The sequence below is a fragment of the Vollenhovia emeryi genome, unplaced genomic scaffold, assembly GCF_000949405.1.
Source record: "Vollenhovia emeryi isolate VEMERY1.0 unplaced genomic scaffold, V.emery_V1.0 DF939132.1, whole genome shotgun sequence".
NCBI lineage: Eukaryota > Metazoa > Arthropoda > Insecta > Hymenoptera > Formicidae > Vollenhovia > Vollenhovia emeryi.
Window position 1 is genome coordinate 2078060 of NW_011967234.1, and position 17561 is coordinate 2095620.

The following is a 17561-nucleotide window of genomic DNA, read 5'->3' on the forward strand; positions in this document are numbered from 1 at the left end:
AGTACTGTTTGCGTATATATAAAGAAGATGCGGCAGTATGTTATAGTTCAAAATTCGGTTTCCTTCTAGATACGCGTATACAAAATAATTTGTTTCTTGTAAAACTATCGATTAATATATCGATTAATATATCTTATTATTTTTTGTTTTATAAGAGAGTTTAAACTTAGAATTAGAGTAGCTAATACTTTTGAACAAAATTCTTTTCATAAAAGCAATATATGCATTTGAATTTGTTGTATAATTACATATGAAAACTTACCAAAGAAAATTTATATAAAGCACTACCTCCGTAAGTATAAAGTCTTTTTCAATTATTTAATCAGACATTGCTATCGATGATCAATTGGTTCATACGATCTGACAAATGCAAAAATAATATATAAATCACAATTGCTATTTTGTTATTTAACAAAATTAATTTTACGAGATAGCTTCTAAATAAAATTTATAATAGGCTCCATACATATACATACATACATACCTAAAATACACAATATATATAATACATATATATTTATAAGTATATTGTTTATTTATATATTTGTATTTATATATATGTATATGTCTGTACGTATTGCATACCATATCTTCCAAGTGTGAAACTGTAATCTTTTTATTTCGGTATAATATATCGTAAAAAAAACTATATTATTTGAAAATAAAACTACTTTGTCGTATGACCTGTATTTTCACACAGCAAGAGAAAACATATTTTTGGAGAATCTTCATATTCAAATATTCTTAACAGATTACATTAAGCGAGAATGCGTTATACTTAAAGACGTAATGAGCAGTATTCGACTTATAAAATGCAGTGATAATCCGCGAGACGTTAACTTTCATCTTTATAATTCTTTCTTTTAGCTTGTATTGTCCACCTGTTCGTTACAAACCGTATTTCGGGAGCTGGAGAATAATCTAGATATAAGTAATAGGGTTATTTTGTCTGTTATAATAACGATATTCATTCATAAAATATTGGCGCGAAAAGAATTTTTACAAACTTTTCTTCATTGTTCATAACGAATTGGAGGCCAGTACCTGTGTGTATATATGTATGTGTATGTGTGTATGTTGTATACATTCATAAATTTCTAATATATCATAATCACAGCGCAAATGCACTCAATCAGTAAAACTATTTTACCACATTTTTATCTCTTTCCGTATAACATTTGAACTCTACTGCGTGTTGCGTGTATGGGCATGTACGTACAACCTTCGCGTTTATACTTACGGATTATAATTATGTAGTTCAATACATATATACATACTCAAGAATATGTATATACGCACATCGTTTTGCGAGACACATGCATATCGTGACGTCCAGAGACTCAGTCTTAATTTTCTTAGCATTGCAAGCTCTCGTCCGTACTAGTAGGGCTCTGACTCTCGTCGTGTGAAGGCGCGAAGACCCGACTACCAGATGTCTGCGACACGGTCGGTATCGGCTCTTCTATAACAGACAATCGTTTCTCGCGATCCGTAGGTACCGCTGAAGTGTGAAAAAATACATTTCTCAAAGTGGCCACGTTGATGCGTTCCCGCGAAGTATCGTCCACAGGACTCTCGGCGTTCAATTCACCGTTTGAACTCCTAAACAAACATATTGTCGCGATAATTTCGCAAGCTTGCCTTTGTAAACTTAACATTTAGATGCGCGATTCGTACTTTGATATCTTCTGAACCTCCATCTCTATCTCTGAATCCTTGTTTCGCTTTCGCCCTCCCGCTGAACGATTATTTACTCCGCAGCCTTCCAATTTGCTACCCACAACTCTTTCTTGATCTGCTTCAATTACACTGACGTGATCGTCGAATCGTACGCGTTCCGAACCGCCGTCTTCTCCGCACATGGTCCAACTATTGGAGTCGCTACATTGGCGGTCAAATGTAAGCTTACGACGGATACGTTTTGCCAAACCGGGCGCTACCTCTTCAAGCGAACTCAGGGAGGTAGCTTGCCCAGCAGAGTCCATGTGGCCGCCGTTAGCGGAGCTAGCCGCCTGTTCTCCTTCCGTGCTTCTACCACCACTGATTGAACTGCCATCCATCTATATAAATATAATTTAAAAAAAACGAATGGTAAAAGTAATCTTGATATTTTTTTTTAATTGAATATTTCAATGTTACTCAATAATCAAAAATAAAAAAAGAATTTCCCACTTTTAGTATTTAGCAGAACGGAATAAACACCTTAAAGTTAAGAACGGAACCAGCCAAGGCCCTCGTGGAAGCCGCGCCATCGTCCAGAGCGATAGAAGCGTTTACGGACTTTTCAGACAGACTAGTAGCCGCGGAAGCAGTCTCGCTACATAAGCTAAAACGTTGAGTAGATGTAACGTCAGCCTGGACTTCCAACCTGCGGGTAATCGGATATATATGAGTGAAAAGTGCATTATCCAGTCTAAACGAACGAGAGGCGAAGTGATACCTTTGACCTCCGGGAAGCACGCTGGAGGCTATACTCCCCGCCAGACTGGTGCCAGCGAGGGCCACGTTGCTGGCGCTCTCGCGGTCATTTTCCCGGCCCAATTTCTCCAACTGACTACCGCTACCTAGCGAGAGGGAGGCCTCGCCTATCGACGGATTGCCACCGCGGTGACTCGCGACGTCTATCGATGCTGCGTCTGTAACGTGTAATGGAGCTTTCGATCGCGATACGGCCCGACCTCGATACGCGGTATGAATAGCCGCGGCACACACGTGGGTAAGATTGATTTAATCGAGCGGAACGCCCGTGTGCGTGGGCCGTGTAAATGCCTCTTGTATATTTACCTCCGCCGTTGCGAACGCCCAGGGCACCCATCAGCTCGTTCTCATCGTCAAATTCGAATCGCACCCCGGTGCCGCTTGTGGAGACGCCGCAGCCTCCACTTCGACACAGGGACACCGGGACCACGCCGTAGACGTAGAACAGCAAAATTGGCACGCCGATGCCCACTGCTAATCCCGCCAGCACTGGCGACACTAAGACCTACGGGAGCCATAAATAATTTAATTAATAAACACCTTTTTTTTTAGAAAAAAAAAACAAAAGAAGAACTTTCATCGATCATAACGCGTCGCTTGCCAGGACGACAAAGTGTGGGGATAATGTTGCTGGCGTCTTTAAGGCTACTCCTTTAAACAATGCACGCCCGACACCTGTTAAGTAATATAAATAGGAACAGTCTCGGATACACGTCGAAGGCCACGACGTAGTTACATGGAGTTATAAGGAACTCCGATAATGAAAGTTTTAACGCTCAACGTCGCCCGACGCAGCCGAGTAAATCGTGTTCCCGATAAATGAAGATAATTGATTTAAATCAGTCTGTCGTTTCTGTTGATACGATATCCTGTTGTGTCTACATATATCTCGAAGCGACAACTAATCTTATCCTACCCAGAACTGTTATCTAAATCAACTTGGAGCGCTTCTCGTATCAGAATGAAATATTTTGATCAGCATGTGCGCGCTACTATTTCCATGCAGTGCGGCACGGTCGTCCGGTAATCCCGGAGGGGAACGAACGGTCGTCGAGGACGGCAGGACGAGGTGCGGAGGTGCGTTAGCGCGCTCCGATTTTCAGATTTCCTGCGAGACGTCGGAGGGGGAGTCGAGTCTCTCTCCGCCAAAGGCAGAAGAGACCCCGGAGCGCGTGCACATGGCATGTATATACATGGGACACACGTACGCGTCTCCTCTCGGTATGCGCGTGTTCCCTCCTCGCCCGCCCTACGAGCGGCCCCAGAATCCGACGAATCTCTCTGGTGGGGAGGAGATCCGGCAGGAGCAGAAGGAAGAATATTGATCGAGGGTAGGCATGCGCCTGAGCCACGTTATCTTTCTCGTCCCACCCAGCGTCGGGACGGCGGCAGCGGCGGCGACGGCGGAGCGCCAAGCCCAAGGTGGGTGATAATGGGACATGCGTCGCGTTGGTCAGTACTCCGAGGTCCACGTCGGCGTGACGATTGGGAGTAACGCGCGCTTGGTGCGCCTAGGTCGAGGATTCTGGTCGGTTGATCGGTCGGTGCTCCAAGGGCGTGTCGATTGCAAGGACAGGCCGTTCTCTCCACCCCGTGCCGGGTGCATCGAACTATGGCCCGCTCCGAATCGGCGCAGAATCTGCGGCGGCGGCGGCAAACGTAGCCGGGAAGCGGGAGGCAGCGGCACGTAACGAGCGAGGGCTCATTCAGCGACGGTGATTTCACGCTAGCGAGCACACGGACGGACGGACGCGCCATGTCCGACTTGGACGACGGACGAGTCATGTCCGACCTGGACGACGAGACCGACACTTCCTGCGGGGAGGAGCAAGTTGTCTCGGACTGGGAGGTCCGGCAGGAGTGGCTCGAGAGCATATTGTCCAAGCACTACAACGGGAGACCGGTTAGTCAACGTAGACGAGTGAAATAGATGTTTATTTCGACACCTACGTGCCAATTGATAGCGCGTTAACGTCCGCATTGCGCGTTGAATGATTCTGTCCAGGTCGAAATCTTGAAGTTTGACGTAAACCCCGGATGCGCGACGAGCGAGAGCGTGCTGAGCGCGATCACCAGCGTTACGGTAAAGTATCTAGCGGCAATTACGACGAATAAGCCGAAGGACAGGTGCAAAGTGACCCTTATCATAAAGCAACTCCCCAAGGATCCGTTCAGCCGCTTTTTCGTTACAGAAGGCCAATTCGATCTCCGAGAGATTAAGTTTTATACGCAGGTAAGACGGATAGGTAATCGAGATTTGAGATCTTTCCTCCGCTTGAAACAGAATTCCTAATGCTGTGCGTTTGTGTCACGTCAGGTGATGCCGGACTTGAAGGAATTCAATAAGAAACAACTAGCGTCGTCACAGGAGATAATCGTACTACCAGTTCCGCGGTGCTTTCACGCTCATTACAGCCCCGCGGGCGGAACTGACGACAGCCCGATTCCGCCGGAATCGATGCTGGTGTTGGACGACTTGAGCGACTTGTACAAGAGCGTGAAATTCTCGGAAGGACTGACGCTGAATCAAGCGACGGCAGCGTTAGACGCCATCGCCCGCATACACGCCCATTCCCTGTCGATGAAGGTCGTAGACGGACAATCTCTCTCCGAGCGTTATCCGTTTCTCTTCCAAACGGCGAAGGCGACAGACTCGTACCAGCAATTGGTGGAGCGCGGTTTACCGCAGCTGGCCCACTTCCTGGAGAGTAGACCAGGATTAGAGGCGGTCCTCGAGACTCTGCTAGTCCTACGACCCCGCACCAAAGACATCATCTCGGCCCTTCTCGCTCCCAAGGGCCCGCTGGCGTTGATAACCCACACCGACTTCTGGAGCAATAATCTGCTTTTCAGAGATGACAACGGGACGACCGACTGCTTCATTCTCGACTGGCAAATGGTCACTTACAGTCGGCCGACGAACGATGTCGCATTGTTATTGGTGAGTTCAGTGCCCACCGAGTTACGGCGCAAGCATACGAAGACGCTTTTGAACACGTATTGGGACAAGCTGAACTGGACGTGCTCGCAACTTGGCCTAGATATACCCAAGGATTTAGGTTACACCAGGGAAGATCTCGACCAGGACTACAGGAAGTCCCAGCTGCTGGCGCTCTTACTCTGCATCGGATCGGTGGACGTCGCACTCGGCGATCCCCTCACGGAGCAACGACTGATCGACGTCCTCGAGGATCTGTATAACGACGGCGTACTGACGGACGAAGCCATCGTCGCGACGTACGTTAAAGACAAGGCTCGTCGTCTTTAACACCGCTGCCACGGTTAGCGTATGCACCGAAGAATTAATATTTCTGTCAGGGCTGTGACTCTAAGCGAAGAGTTTCACGTGAAGCAATAGATAGCCCGTTTGTAGTTTAAAGACACAATCTTTGTGTACCCAATCCAAAGGAGGCTTAAACCAGCAATAACATGAATGCCGGCACCGAAGAGGATAGCTGCAAGAAGCACGTCGGAAGAACACGAACGGTGGAAGTTAAAAATTTCCGTTCTCTTTGCGAGACGAGACACCGAGATGACCGGGACAAAATGGCTCGAGATCGATATGCTTAGAGGATACAATAGATGTCTCAGTTATATATTAATGTAAGCTTTGACAACCTATCGGCCATCGCTCCTTAAAAGCTACACTATTTCAATGACTATTCGCACTCGCTTGCAATTTGATGAAAGTCTCAAAGGTAAAAAGATAATCGGAAGCAAATCTTTTTAGGAGAAGCTGCATAACAAACGTATTGATTTACAAAACGTTTCTCCAATGTGATTTTGATCAATTGGTTTTCTGCTCACAGACACAAATTGCTAATGGACGTCTTTAATGCGCTGTGCCAAGTCGTTAAAGATCTAGGCAAGTAGTTGTGATACGATAATTAAGACGAAGCAATTATTAAGAATCAACTAGATCCATGATTAACGATATAGGACTTATATCAAAGTTATAGAGTATTTTCGAGATATACGTGAAACATAAAACAATTATACGTTCCATTTGCCCGAATACGTCCCGTGATAAACTTCTTCCGACAATTATTCCAGCGAACGCGCTGTTATGTTAACGCTATATACAATTATTGTACTATCCATTTTCTCTGTATAAACTATATGGATAAAATATACTTCGATGTTATCACGAATAGCAAACAAAGTTCCTACTGCTATCGATACAGACACACATATATTCTTTTTCTTTCGGTTGTAAATGGAATTCACACTCGTCCACTTTCATCGTGAACGAGAAGTATCAAATGTTTAGATTAAATAACGCTTAATCACGAAACTTTAGGTGCAACCGTACCGACATGTTGTGCAAACATTGAAAGTGGCACACTTCAATGGTTATAAAAAATATTTAATAAACTTACTGATGCAGTGACTCCTCCTGCGATAAAGGCATTTCTCTTGTGTTTGTTGGCCTTCTCGTATCTCGTATACAATTTCTGTCCTACCCATACCGGTATACCTTAAACACAAAATGTACAATATTTGTAGTAACACATATTCTTTCTTTTCAGTGCAGTTTTCGACGTCACATATTTCAATGTAGTCGCAATGTGAGCCATTTAAAGTATTACAACCAACCTATAATCATGGCTGGAAATGCTATACCAGCGACGAGACCAATTCCAATTGGTGCCCCCACCAAAGTTCCAAGTTGCCAAAGAATTTTTTTCTTTCTGGACCACGGCTTTTTACCCCAAAAAGTACAACCAGAGGGACTGCCGAAAATAGAAAAGAAGAGAATAAAATAGAAAAGCATTCAAGTATTTCAGCTCGTTTAGATATTGTACGCATTCATAGCTTTAAATACCAAATACAATTGAACGTACCTAAGATAATGAAGATCACTGATCTCTTTCATACAAAGCCAACAAAACTCAGCGCCGCAAACTGCACAAGTCATGTGATTGCAACTTCCATCGTCCATTTTGACAATCAGAACTTGACATCTGGGGCATGGTTTTATGTCGTCTCCTAAACACATCACGGATGATAAGTATAATTTCAGGTTGGTTAATAAATGTTACAAATAAATGTTAATTCTCGCGACACTTACTGTGCTGCGAATCAGTTTGACTGAAACTTAAAGAGGAGCTGCGCTCGTAATATTGAGATCGTTGCGCTCGGGCAGCATCGCACGTTTGATTGGGATGCCATCGTGCTTTACAATGATAGCAAAAGTACGAATCGCAACCTGGTCGCTCGCAACGTAATTTTGGACATGAGGCGCAACCGCTAGCGATTACGGCAAAACTGCAATCCGGAGCGGGACACCATCTTGCGTCAGGCTCTACGGCAAGGACTCTTCGAACCATAAAATCCTCGTACTTCTCTAACTGCGTTTGGTCATTCAGAATCATCCGAATATCTGTATGTGCAAAGATATAACACATAAGACTGTGAGCGACGGCAACTCGTAAATTTTATGATAATAAGGAAGATGTATACTGTTACAACAATGCAATTATTGAATATACTCGTTGACTCACCATTTGGATGCAACGGTTCTGAACACTCGGGGCAAGCGATATTAACTCTGGACTCGGAGATCTCCACTTTCAAATATTGTTGAAAACAGTCGTAGCAACTGCGATGATGGCAAGACTGAATAATAGGAAAGAATTCTACTGGCAGTTCGGCTAAGCATAACGGACACTCCATCAATCCGTTCTCATTGCTCTGAAATAACAAACGTAAAAAAAAGATTTAACAACGTTGTCACGATGAGAAAATCCGCGGCTTTTACTTGGTTCTTTCCTCGATATAAATGTCCCGCTTTATTAATACCTTTCCCGCAGAAGAAAGCACAGAGCCTTTGCTGGAAGCGCGCTGTAGGTCTATATTGTGAAATTGGAAATGGCTCGAGCCGTTGCTTACTCTGGCCTCTCCTTTCTCAACATCCGTCGCCCTGCCGCTTGCTTGATCTTTAGCTGTAAAATGTTTTCTATTTTGAAAAACTATTTCTTTCAGTTATTATGTGTATATACAAGGTGTTGATGGAAGGACCTTAAGGACAGAAGATAGTACTCATGAAATGGAGCAAAAATCTCAATATAGATTGAACAATTAATATTTTCAGTTATAAACAGCCGGGAATTTTTTAAAGAGTTTCTTCATCGACACTTTACAATTCAAATGCAGAGTTGATATTTTTACTTTCATTGCAAGAAAGTAACCGCAAAGTAACGATTCATTATTTTTCGAGTAACTGTAACTGTAACGCGTTACTTTTCAGAATTAGTAACTTGTAATCAGTTACATTTTTAGCAAAAAAAAACTGTAACTGTAACTAGATACTTTTCTAAAGTAACTTTCCCAACTCTGCAATTTTGTAATGTGAAGCATATGTGAAAATGGGAGGAGGAGACCTTCTGTAAACTTTAGAGTTTGAAGAATTTTTCTCTCTTTCTTCTTCTGAAAAAGTGAAATTTACTTCAGCTGAAATAAAGAATTGTTTATAACTCCGAAAACATTAATTTCACTACGTTTACTGGGAGGCTCCATTACACGAGTACTATCTGCCCTTAAAGTCCGGAAGTCCTTTTTTAACATCCTTTTCTTTACACTGTGTACATTGCAGATCTCGACAGAAAATTTACAAGTTACCTTTTGTATTCCTATTACTTGCGCTGGGCGTTCTGGCAATACGGCGGCCGATAAGCGGACTGGAATACAATAATCTCCGCAGGGAAAATCGGGGAAATATTCTCCGGGGACGAGGTGGCGCACCGTTGCAGCCACCCACGCCGTTTTCGCTTTCCTTAAACATTCTGAGAGAAATCTTGGGAGATGTTACACGGTGCTACAAAATCATACTTCGCCTCGTGATGATTCAGAGTCACAGGTTCTGCAATCAGAGCGAACAATCGCAATTAATTATGATACCTGAAACGAACACGCGATTTACTACTAAAATCCTGTACGAAGGCGCCGCACATAATATTAACTCGAGTGATATTTTCTTTGCCGGTGCTAAATAACCGAACAATTAATATTACTCAAGCCAAGTCTGGCGGATTATATTAACTCGCAGAAAAGTCGTGCGTCCGATTGAAATTACTCTGCGCGCGCGGATTATAATTTATACAGAGTTTCCACGACAAATGTGCGCAGCTGTTCAAACAGGACATTAGTGAGACGTTATACCGATTAATATGTTATTTCGCGCTGCATAAATACAGTGACGTAACAGGTGATACGTGGAACACCGAGCTTGTTAATCACGCGGCACGGACGTAGAATTGAAACAAACTTGGGGTCGCGCGCGTGACCGCGGCAATAACAGCGATCTCGCTTATTCATTGCCGTTGTCATTCAAGTGATTCACCGCGGAGGATAATTGAGGAACCTAATGAATATCGGCGTCTCCGTCGTCGAGGCGCTTGGACACGCACGCTCGGGGCCGCGTTACACTTAGGTGCGTGTCGAGGCGTTATACGCAAATAAAATCCAACGTGCTAGCGTGATAAGCCGAGCGTGCGCGACGAATGAATCGCGCGACTTGTTGCGCTACCTGCGATCGCCTTTGCCGAACGGGAATTCCGAGCGTGCTCGCGACATTCTCAAAAGAAACGACACGATCGGAAGCGTCTACCGAATATTCCCTCGGGCGAATTAACGCCCGCGCGTATCCGCGAAAGAACGACCGTTTATTTTTTTTTTCCTACTCCCGCTGCTCGCGCGCCCGGTATTTTTACCGGAGTTTTCGTCAAAATGATGCGCCGCTTTCTCTGGGAAAGGAACGGCACGAGTCGAATCGCGTAAACGCGGTGGCCATCGGCGATTTCACCGTCTCTATGGGACGCATGGATTAACGTGTTGCAATACTCGAGAGTCAATGTAATATGCACGAAATTTCGACACGCTCGAAGGAGAGATGGATCGTATTCCCCCCCTCTCTCTCTCTCTCTCTTTCTCTCTCTGCGTGAGATACGCGTGTTTTCCAAGATCGTATCACCCGTTATCTTGTAAACCGGATCTGCCGGTACAAAATGCCATTGTCTTGCGCCGTAAGTGCGAATCGTTTTCCTCGTATAGTCTCACGTTACGCGATTGAAATGACTCTCGGCAGCAAAAATCGTGCGGCCGCCAAAGCGAGGTCTGCCGCGATTTGAATATTGTTGAGGAGTATAAAATAATGCGCGCCTCGCTTATCCAATTGTCGCGCATTTAAAGTTCGATTTATTCGAATCCTTTGAACTCTAACGCGCGGGCGGAACGGACTCGAGCTCTTAATTAGAATGCGACGCGCGTGGTATAAATGAATATTGATTATACAATGTAAATAGTAGCATTCGTACAAAGATAAGATCTCGCAAAAAGCGAAAGTTGTCTCCGGCGACGACGGTGACGTCACCCCTGCGTTTTCCTACTTCGATACGCGGAGTCGACACAGATCGACGCGGAGCTGGGCCACTTTTACGTCGTAGCACCGAGAGACGGAGATGCAACGCCGATTCGGGGAAGCTCGCTGGCCCCGATGCCGATCCGAATAAGGCGCAGAGATCCGCGCGCGCCGTGTCCGGGATCGAGATGAACCGCGCGACGCAGCTTCCGATCGAGACGATTCGAGCGGTGGCATCGTCCATCGCGGGGGATCCACGCGGCCCACGGAGAGACGGAGAGACGTCTCGGGGATCTCTCGCGTCCGCGCGACGGGCGAGTCGTGCGTGCCGCGGGTCGCGTGACGCGCGCGGAGGAAGGGAAGAGAAGAGGGCGAACCGCGGGGACTCGCGACTCCGACGTTGCGCCTCTGTTTACCCGCGGGACGCGCGCGTCAACGTGCGTGTCAACGGGCGCGCCGCGGACGGTGCGCTCGTCCTTCCTCCTCTTCCCCGCCGCGCTCGGAAGATGCTCGAGATAAGGCGCGGCCGAGAAAAACCCTCCCGTCTTCTTATCGCCCCTTATCGCCGCGAAGGCCGCGGAGGGCCGATGACTGGGCACTCGCGAACACGCCAAGAGTCCGTGGGGGGACCCACGGTCTCTCCCCGCGACGGGCGAACGCGTGCTCGCCGTCGTCGCCGAGGGGGGAAAAAAAACCCGACGTACCTGCGTCTCGCGTGCCGGTCGAGCGGTCGAGATGAGCGCGGCCACGTCACGGATCCACCGGGTCGTGCGAGGCTCTGGCTGGAATATCCGCGCAGTTTGTTGGTTAAGGACTGTTCGCCTCTGACACAACAGCTGACTGCTACGATTACGACGGCGTTGCGGGCAGGAGTCGGAGAGGTAGATCGCGACTGGGGAGCGCGCGACGGTGGCGCCGCCACCGGCGGTCAGCTGGTCACGCGCCGAGCCGCGGGAATTTTAAACTCGAAACACCCCGGGTGAACGTCAAGCGACAATTACAGTTAGCGATTGTAAAATTACGGTAAACAGAAATCAAAGAGGCGCCGGAGACTCAATTTTGTAAAATGAAGGTGAGTAACGGGCTAATAATTTATTAAACACAGTGGAACTCTACACTGAAATTCGCTACTCGTCAAACTTGAAAATGTTTTTAATTGTAACGTCTAGAATCTTGTATTTATATTACAGATGTAACGAATAACGAGTTTCAATTTTAATTTTAATGACTTGAATTGTAAATACATCGTAGACGTGACGAATAGCGAATTTTAATGTATTAACTGCATTTATATTATTAATTAGGTCTGCACAGCCCGTTATTTTATAAGCTCAATATTATAACTCTCCACTCAACAATGCAAATGTAATATGACGCGTGTTGTACATAATAGTTATATTGAGTAGGAAATTATAATATTGATGGTAATTATACATATAATGTTTACCGGGGTTGCTCTCCCGGTAAATTAACTAACGCGCTGCAGTGGAGCGTGCAAAAGTAATTAACGGGTTCGCTGTGAAATATCTGTTGGCGTAATTGCTGCGATAAATCCACAATTCGATAGGAAAAGGCATCTCTCGTCCTTGCAAGTTGTAGATTGTTTCGATGAAATGACGTGACGATGAACAGTCTGAAACGAACGCGTATTTAAAAACTAGTATCGGTCTAATGTAATTTGCATCTTGTTTTCTTTCTATAGCGAATTCAGCAGCTTTCACTAGTGTGCACTAAGGCTTGTTTACAGTCAATTCTTATATTTAAGAATGGTCTTAAATACTTTGTGAAATACTTGCAGTAAAATGATCTGTGCAGCATTCGTACGGATAATTGTTTGGCTAAATAGTTCTTGGACATGTCCTTGAGATAAATATAAGAGTAGACTCTGAACAAGCCTTGGTGCGCACTCGTTGTCAGTGCGCACTAGTGCAAGCTGCCGAATTCGCTATTACATGAAAAGCAATCGTCATAGTTATCGGCGCCTTTCGGAATTGTGCGCAGTTCAATTCATGCAATATGCATTTGTGCACACGTAACTGATATCGATACTGACGTAACGACTACTCGCAATTAACATTTGCGAAAAAATTTCGTATAAATATTAACATTGACGAGATGTGCAAGTTCACACCATGCGAACGCGTGCATTTTTAAAATTACGTGATATTCCGCGAAACGTTTGCAGGAAGTATCGCGAATATTTAAATTTCCTTACTTACGTCATAAATTGATAATAATATGTGAGCAAGGCGGAAATGAGCTGGAGATAAGTATACATAATTAGACAGAATACGTAAATGAATGAATACAGATTTAATATAAACGGAAATCCTCGCTTAATTATAACAATACAAACAGTTTAACAAAATCCTATTTATCTACAAATGGGGGCAATTTATATATAACGCGTATTAATTGTGCGCATCGCGACAGAATTGAAACGTCTATTTATTCTTGGCGTCCTTGCCTATTGCATCAGTCACAGAAGAAAACCCGTTGGTTTCGAGTATCTCGCACAATTCCCTCTTGATCTTGCCAACTATCGGCGGCCCGTTGTATATGTACGAGGTGTAGAGTTGCACCAGCGAAGCGCCGGCTCTTAACTTGACATAAGCGTCCGATCCTGAAAACACGCCACCCACGCCGATAATTGGGATGCTGCCGCCCGTCCGTTTATACATGTCAGCTATCATAGCTGTGGAAATGTCTGTGAGAGGCGCGCCGCTGAGTCCACCGCTCTCCTCCTTATTTGGACTAATCAGGTTTGGCCGTGTAACCGTGGTATTGCACAGAATCAAGCCGTCGACTCGGGATCTCTTGCTCAAAACCACATCCGCCACATCCTGCCGCTCGGAATCCGACAGATCCGGAGCCAACTTTAGGAGCAACGGCTGCCTGCTACCCGCCAATTCCCTCGCTGCGTTTATCCGCGTCAGCAGCTCCTCCAGATTGCTCCTGTTCTGCAGAGACCTTAAACCCAAGGTATTAGGACTAGACACATTAATCACAAAATAATCCGCTACATCCTTGAATCTTTTTATGCCGTCGATGTAATCTTGAGTCGCGTCTCTCGTCCCCTTGTTCATCCCTAAATTCACGCCGAGAATGCCGTTGAAACTTTTGCTCCCCTTCAATTCCTTGAGGCGTTGCCACACGACGTCGTGGCCGACGCTGTTAAATCCATATCTATTTACAACCGCATTATCCTCCGGCAATCTAAACACTCTGGGCTTCGGATTGCCGGGTTGAGGTTTAGGCGTCACGGAACCTGCGAGAAAGAGAGAGAGTGCGGTAAAAGGATAAGTTCTCGTCCTACGTCCAAGGGCGCGTGTCCACCCCAAGAGTATCTAAGCTCCAGGCGACATACTTTACCTATCTCTACAAAACTGAAACCGATGTTGCGCAGTCCCTGCACTGCCTCCCCTTGCTTATCGAATCCCGCTGCCATGCCGATTGGATTATCGAAATGCATGCCGAGCACGGTCGTCCGCAGCGAGGCGGGATCTTCCGTCTTCTGCCTCGGCACGAGGCCATACTTGAGAGCCTTCACCGCGAGCTTGTGGGCGGTCTCCGGATCTATCAGCTGCACCAGCGGCACCGCGACGTCACTGTAAAATCTCTCGTTGCCCTGGTAGAGAGAGATACCGCCGAACAGAACGACAGCGCTACTCGTCACGGTCAGGAACGACCTGAGCTTCGCCTTGTTGCTTAATCGCCCAGCCATTCCAATTGCGATGTTTTCATTCCAATTTATACGAGCTTTAATTTCTTACGAGCTACAGACACACATGTGCAAATGCAAACTTCAACTTCCTCGGGCGGGGGGGGGGGGGTGGAAAGAAAAAGATAGTAAACGGAGCTCACGTGTTCGTAAGAGATTTAGGTTAGACACGTGATAAATTGAGTTAGACATTAAACAAGACGATATCCACTTGTCAGCTACACAACATAACCGCGCACCAACGCGCAATTCCGTTAAACGTAATCGTAGACATTTTTTAAATAATTATTGTCACCACTAACCACTGAAATGTACTCCGGATGCAGATGAAAACAAGAGCGCGAGTGCTGCGTACTGCACGAGAGTGCACGAGTGCAGTGCACGACCGAGCTGTCGGCCTCTCTTCTGGCGGCAGAGACGCGAATCGCTTACACTTGACTGAAAAGAAAGGTTTTCCTTTTTTTAATAATTCCTATATGCGATCGTTTGTATTTTGTATCTCGCTAAAATGGGTCGAAACGTTTGGATATTAATTATAATAAGAATTTTAATAAGCATGGAAACGACCTTACTGGCAATTCTTTATCACAATAAAACACAACGGCCAATAATACTGGTCCTCTTCGGGTAACAAACTTACAAGAGCGCCTAGAAATGTCTGAGGAACAGATAAACAAAATATGAACTAAATTAGGATAACGTCAGGAATTATTTGACGCCAGTACATGACTAACAATAATTAAGCTTGTAATCGACCACAACTGGCAACGTGTCTTTGGCACAGAAAATTTATTGCGAAAAAGTCAAAAATATATACGTAGACAACATCTTTATACCGTTATTGCGACAAATGTTATCACATGCCTCGGTGTTCGAATTGAATAAGAGACGTTGCCAGTTATGGTCGATTGCAAGCTTAATTAAATAAATGCAGGAAGGAGAGAGTGCCAATGTGAGCCACAAAATGAACGGAAACTCGGTTCTCACAGTATAGAATCCAAATTTCTCTTTAATAGCATAAACGTTTCGACCCTTCTTCCTCGGTAAAAAAACTACAATGAGATCATCGAAAGTACAGGATGAGAATACAGTGCAAGTTGTGATACAGATTGGTTCAACAATTATAGTTAGTTACCTCGTTTAGACCGAATAAAGGATAAGGCAATATCTTAGAGGATCAGCGCACTATGCGACTTCAGAGTCATTCTTCTATCTGTGTTAATATTAGTCTCCAAATGGTCCCAGACACAAAGAGGACTGAAAAACTCGACAGAGGGACGAATCCGTGACAATGGTGTTAAACGACTGTGAGACAGCATTATCGAACAGGTGAAACTTAATAATAATAAAGCGTGGTAAACACAGCAGGGTAAAATCATGAAGTCATGTGTCTCAACTTTACAGAACAACAAAAGGCGCAAAATTCAATTTATGTCCAAATGAATTAGTTTATTGTCCTAATGAAAGCTTAATTAAATTAGGATAAGTTCTTATATAACAGAAAAGAAAATTAAGGTGTTATTTTATATAATAAAACTTACAAGATTCGCCAGATTAGAGATGTGAAAATTAAGTTAGAAGTCAGAAATTTCGTTGTACAATGTGTCTTGTTGTTAAAAACAGAATAAGCGATAAATAAACCCAAAGTCATGTATAGGAGTTATAAGGAAACGTGGGAGGGGAGAAATGCAAATATTAAGTTATTCTAATTATATCGAGTGAAAAAATATCGATCGACGAGTCATTTCTCGCTAGGTAGTCGGAATAGATCAATTGAACAAAGTTTGTATAGGAAATCGTTTGTATTTTGCAGTGATTTGCGAGTGTATCGCGAAGTGAATACCTACTCGGTACTTATTAATTTTTGTAATATTCTACTAGTAAGCGGACGTTTTAATTCTTTAAGATTCTTGTTTCTCAAATTTTTTAAACTAGTAATGTTTTGTACTAATTTTTACAAAATTGTATATTTTCATGAAATACTATTTGCAATAATTTCTTGATTTGAGACCAATGCGCGATGTATTCGCTCGTGAGAATCAAAGAGACATCCCTAGCGGAAAAAATTTCTATAAATAACTACAAAAATTGACTTGAAATAGAAAGTAGAAATTTTTAAATTTTTGTTGAAACATTAATTTTTGTGTAAAAATATCTACGAAATAATACCACAAATTACAATGTTCTCAAATCAAGAAATTATTGCAAATAGTATTTCATGAAAATATACAATTTTGTAAAAATTAGTACAAAACATTACTAGTTTAAAAAATTTGAGAAACAAGAATCTTAAAGAATTAAAACGTCCGCTTACTAGTAGAATATTACAAAAATTAACAAATAACTATCGCAAATTTTCTTTAATAATGATTTCCAAAAATTTCAAATGTCTATAACTCAAGAACTAATTAATCATATTTTAATGAATTATACATATATGAAATTTGGATTGAAAAAACTGAAGAACAATATAATATAAAATTAAAAAAAAGTAAAGTAAAGTAAAGTGTGCAAATTAGAAATTTGCACATGGCTTCCTCATAGAGGAAGGTTTAGGAGCGAAATCTAATTTTTTTCGATGTTTCTTGAAAGTGTGCGAATTAGAAATTTGCACATTGCTTCCTCATCATTGAAGCGTGCAAATTGGAAATTTGCACATTTCTTCCTCATCATTAAAGTAGACAAATTAGAAATTTGCACATTGCTTCCATTGTTACGGCTTCCTTTAATTTACATAAAATTTCTTAGATTTTGGCAGTTATATTCTTTGGTTTGTAAAATTTTGTAGAATTATTTCCGGCAGGAATGCGACGAGAATGTCGAAAATACATCGCGTCGCGTACTTTCGCATAATTTGTAATCTCAATTAATTATTTCGTTGAAACTATCCGCTGTACTTTCGTGAGTGTTGCGTGTATTGCGACGTGGGAGTTCGCTAATATTCACTCTGTTGGAGTAAATATTCACTCCAATAGGGTGAACATTTCACTCCAAGTCAGTATA

At 43.7% G+C, this 17561-nt stretch overlaps 3 protein-coding genes across 6 annotated transcripts; 1 reads left to right on the top strand and 2 right to left on the bottom strand.

Moving 5' to 3' along the window:
• Positions 1 to 500: 500 nt before the first annotated feature.
• LOC105568036 (E3 ubiquitin-protein ligase RNF19A-like) lies at positions 501 to 11702 on the bottom strand. The gene is made up of 13 exons (XM_012023393.1): positions 11542 to 11702; positions 9100 to 9340; positions 8281 to 8423; positions 7983 to 8172; positions 7550 to 7861; positions 7323 to 7467; positions 7075 to 7211; positions 6858 to 6955; positions 2785 to 2983; positions 2441 to 2636; positions 2203 to 2368; positions 1678 to 2060; positions 501 to 1602 (listed from the first exon to the last, which is right to left on the bottom strand). The coding sequence occupies exons 2-13, from the start codon at positions 9260 to 9262 to the stop codon at positions 1356 to 1358; spliced, it is 2379 nt and encodes a 792-aa protein (XP_011878783.1). The 5' UTR covers positions 9263 to 9340; positions 11542 to 11702; the 3' UTR covers positions 501 to 1355.
• Positions 3026 to 6631, top strand: LOC105568035. Its single transcript, XM_012023392.1, has 3 exons — positions 3026 to 4381; positions 4484 to 4711; positions 4796 to 6631. The coding sequence occupies exons 1-3, from the start codon at positions 4235 to 4237 to the stop codon at positions 5744 to 5746; spliced, it is 1326 nt and encodes a 441-aa protein (XP_011878782.1). The 5' UTR covers positions 3026 to 4234; the 3' UTR covers positions 5747 to 6631.
• A 1429-nt stretch (positions 11703 to 13131) lies between the features above and the next one.
• LOC105568037 (dihydroorotate dehydrogenase (quinone), mitochondrial) lies at positions 13132 to 14941 on the bottom strand. Of its 4 annotated transcripts, none has more exons than XM_012023395.1 (3): positions 14866 to 14941; positions 14210 to 14614; positions 13132 to 14105 (listed from the first exon to the last, which is right to left on the bottom strand). In XM_012023395.1, exons 2-3 carry the CDS (start codon positions 14559 to 14561, stop codon positions 13282 to 13284), a joined length of 1176 nt encoding a protein of 391 aa, XP_011878785.1. In that variant the 5' UTR covers positions 14562 to 14614; positions 14866 to 14941; the 3' UTR covers positions 13132 to 13281. The 4 variants fall into 4 exon arrangements, with proteins under 4 accessions (XP_011878785.1, XP_011878787.1, XP_011878786.1 ...); XM_012023397.1 differs by having other exon boundaries at positions 14210 to 14613; positions 14861 to 14910; XM_012023396.1 differs by lacking the exon at positions 14866 to 14941 and adding an exon at positions 14702 to 14854 and having other exon boundaries at positions 14210 to 14613.
• Positions 14942 to 17561: the final 2620 nt, after the last annotated feature.

Excerpts from the sequence above, each read along its gene's own strand:
- LOC105568037 (XM_012023395.1), bottom strand. The coding sequence starts at position 14,561 with ATGGCTGGGCGATTAAGCAACAAGGCGAAGCTCAGGTCGTTCCTGACC. Across the intron at positions 14,106-14,209 it reads TTTCAGTTTTGTAGAGATAG|GTTCCGTGACGCCTAAACCT; the intron begins GTAAAGTATGTC and ends TCTTTCTCGCAG.
- LOC105568035 (XM_012023392.1), top strand. The coding sequence starts at position 4,235 with ATGTCCGACTTGGACGACGGACGAGTCATGTCCGACCTGGACGACGAG. Across the intron at positions 4,382-4,483 it reads AGCACTACAACGGGAGACCG|GTCGAAATCTTGAAGTTTGA; the intron begins GTTAGTCAACGT and ends GATTCTGTCCAG. Across the intron at positions 4,712-4,795 it reads AGATTAAGTTTTATACGCAG|GTGATGCCGGACTTGAAGGA; the intron begins GTAAGACGGATA and ends GTGTCACGTCAG.
- LOC105568036 (XM_012023393.1), bottom strand. The coding sequence starts at position 9,262 with ATGTTTAAGGAAAGCGAAAACGGCGTGGGTGGCTGCAACGGTGCGCCA. Across the intron at positions 7,212-7,322 it reads AGTGATCTTCATTATCTTAG|TCCCTCTGGTTGTACTTTTT; the intron begins GTACGTTCAATT and ends TATTTTCGGCAG. Across the intron at positions 2,637-2,784 it reads GGGCGTTCGCAACGGCGGAG|ACGCAGCATCGATAGACGTC; the intron begins GTAAATATACAA and ends TACACGTTACAG.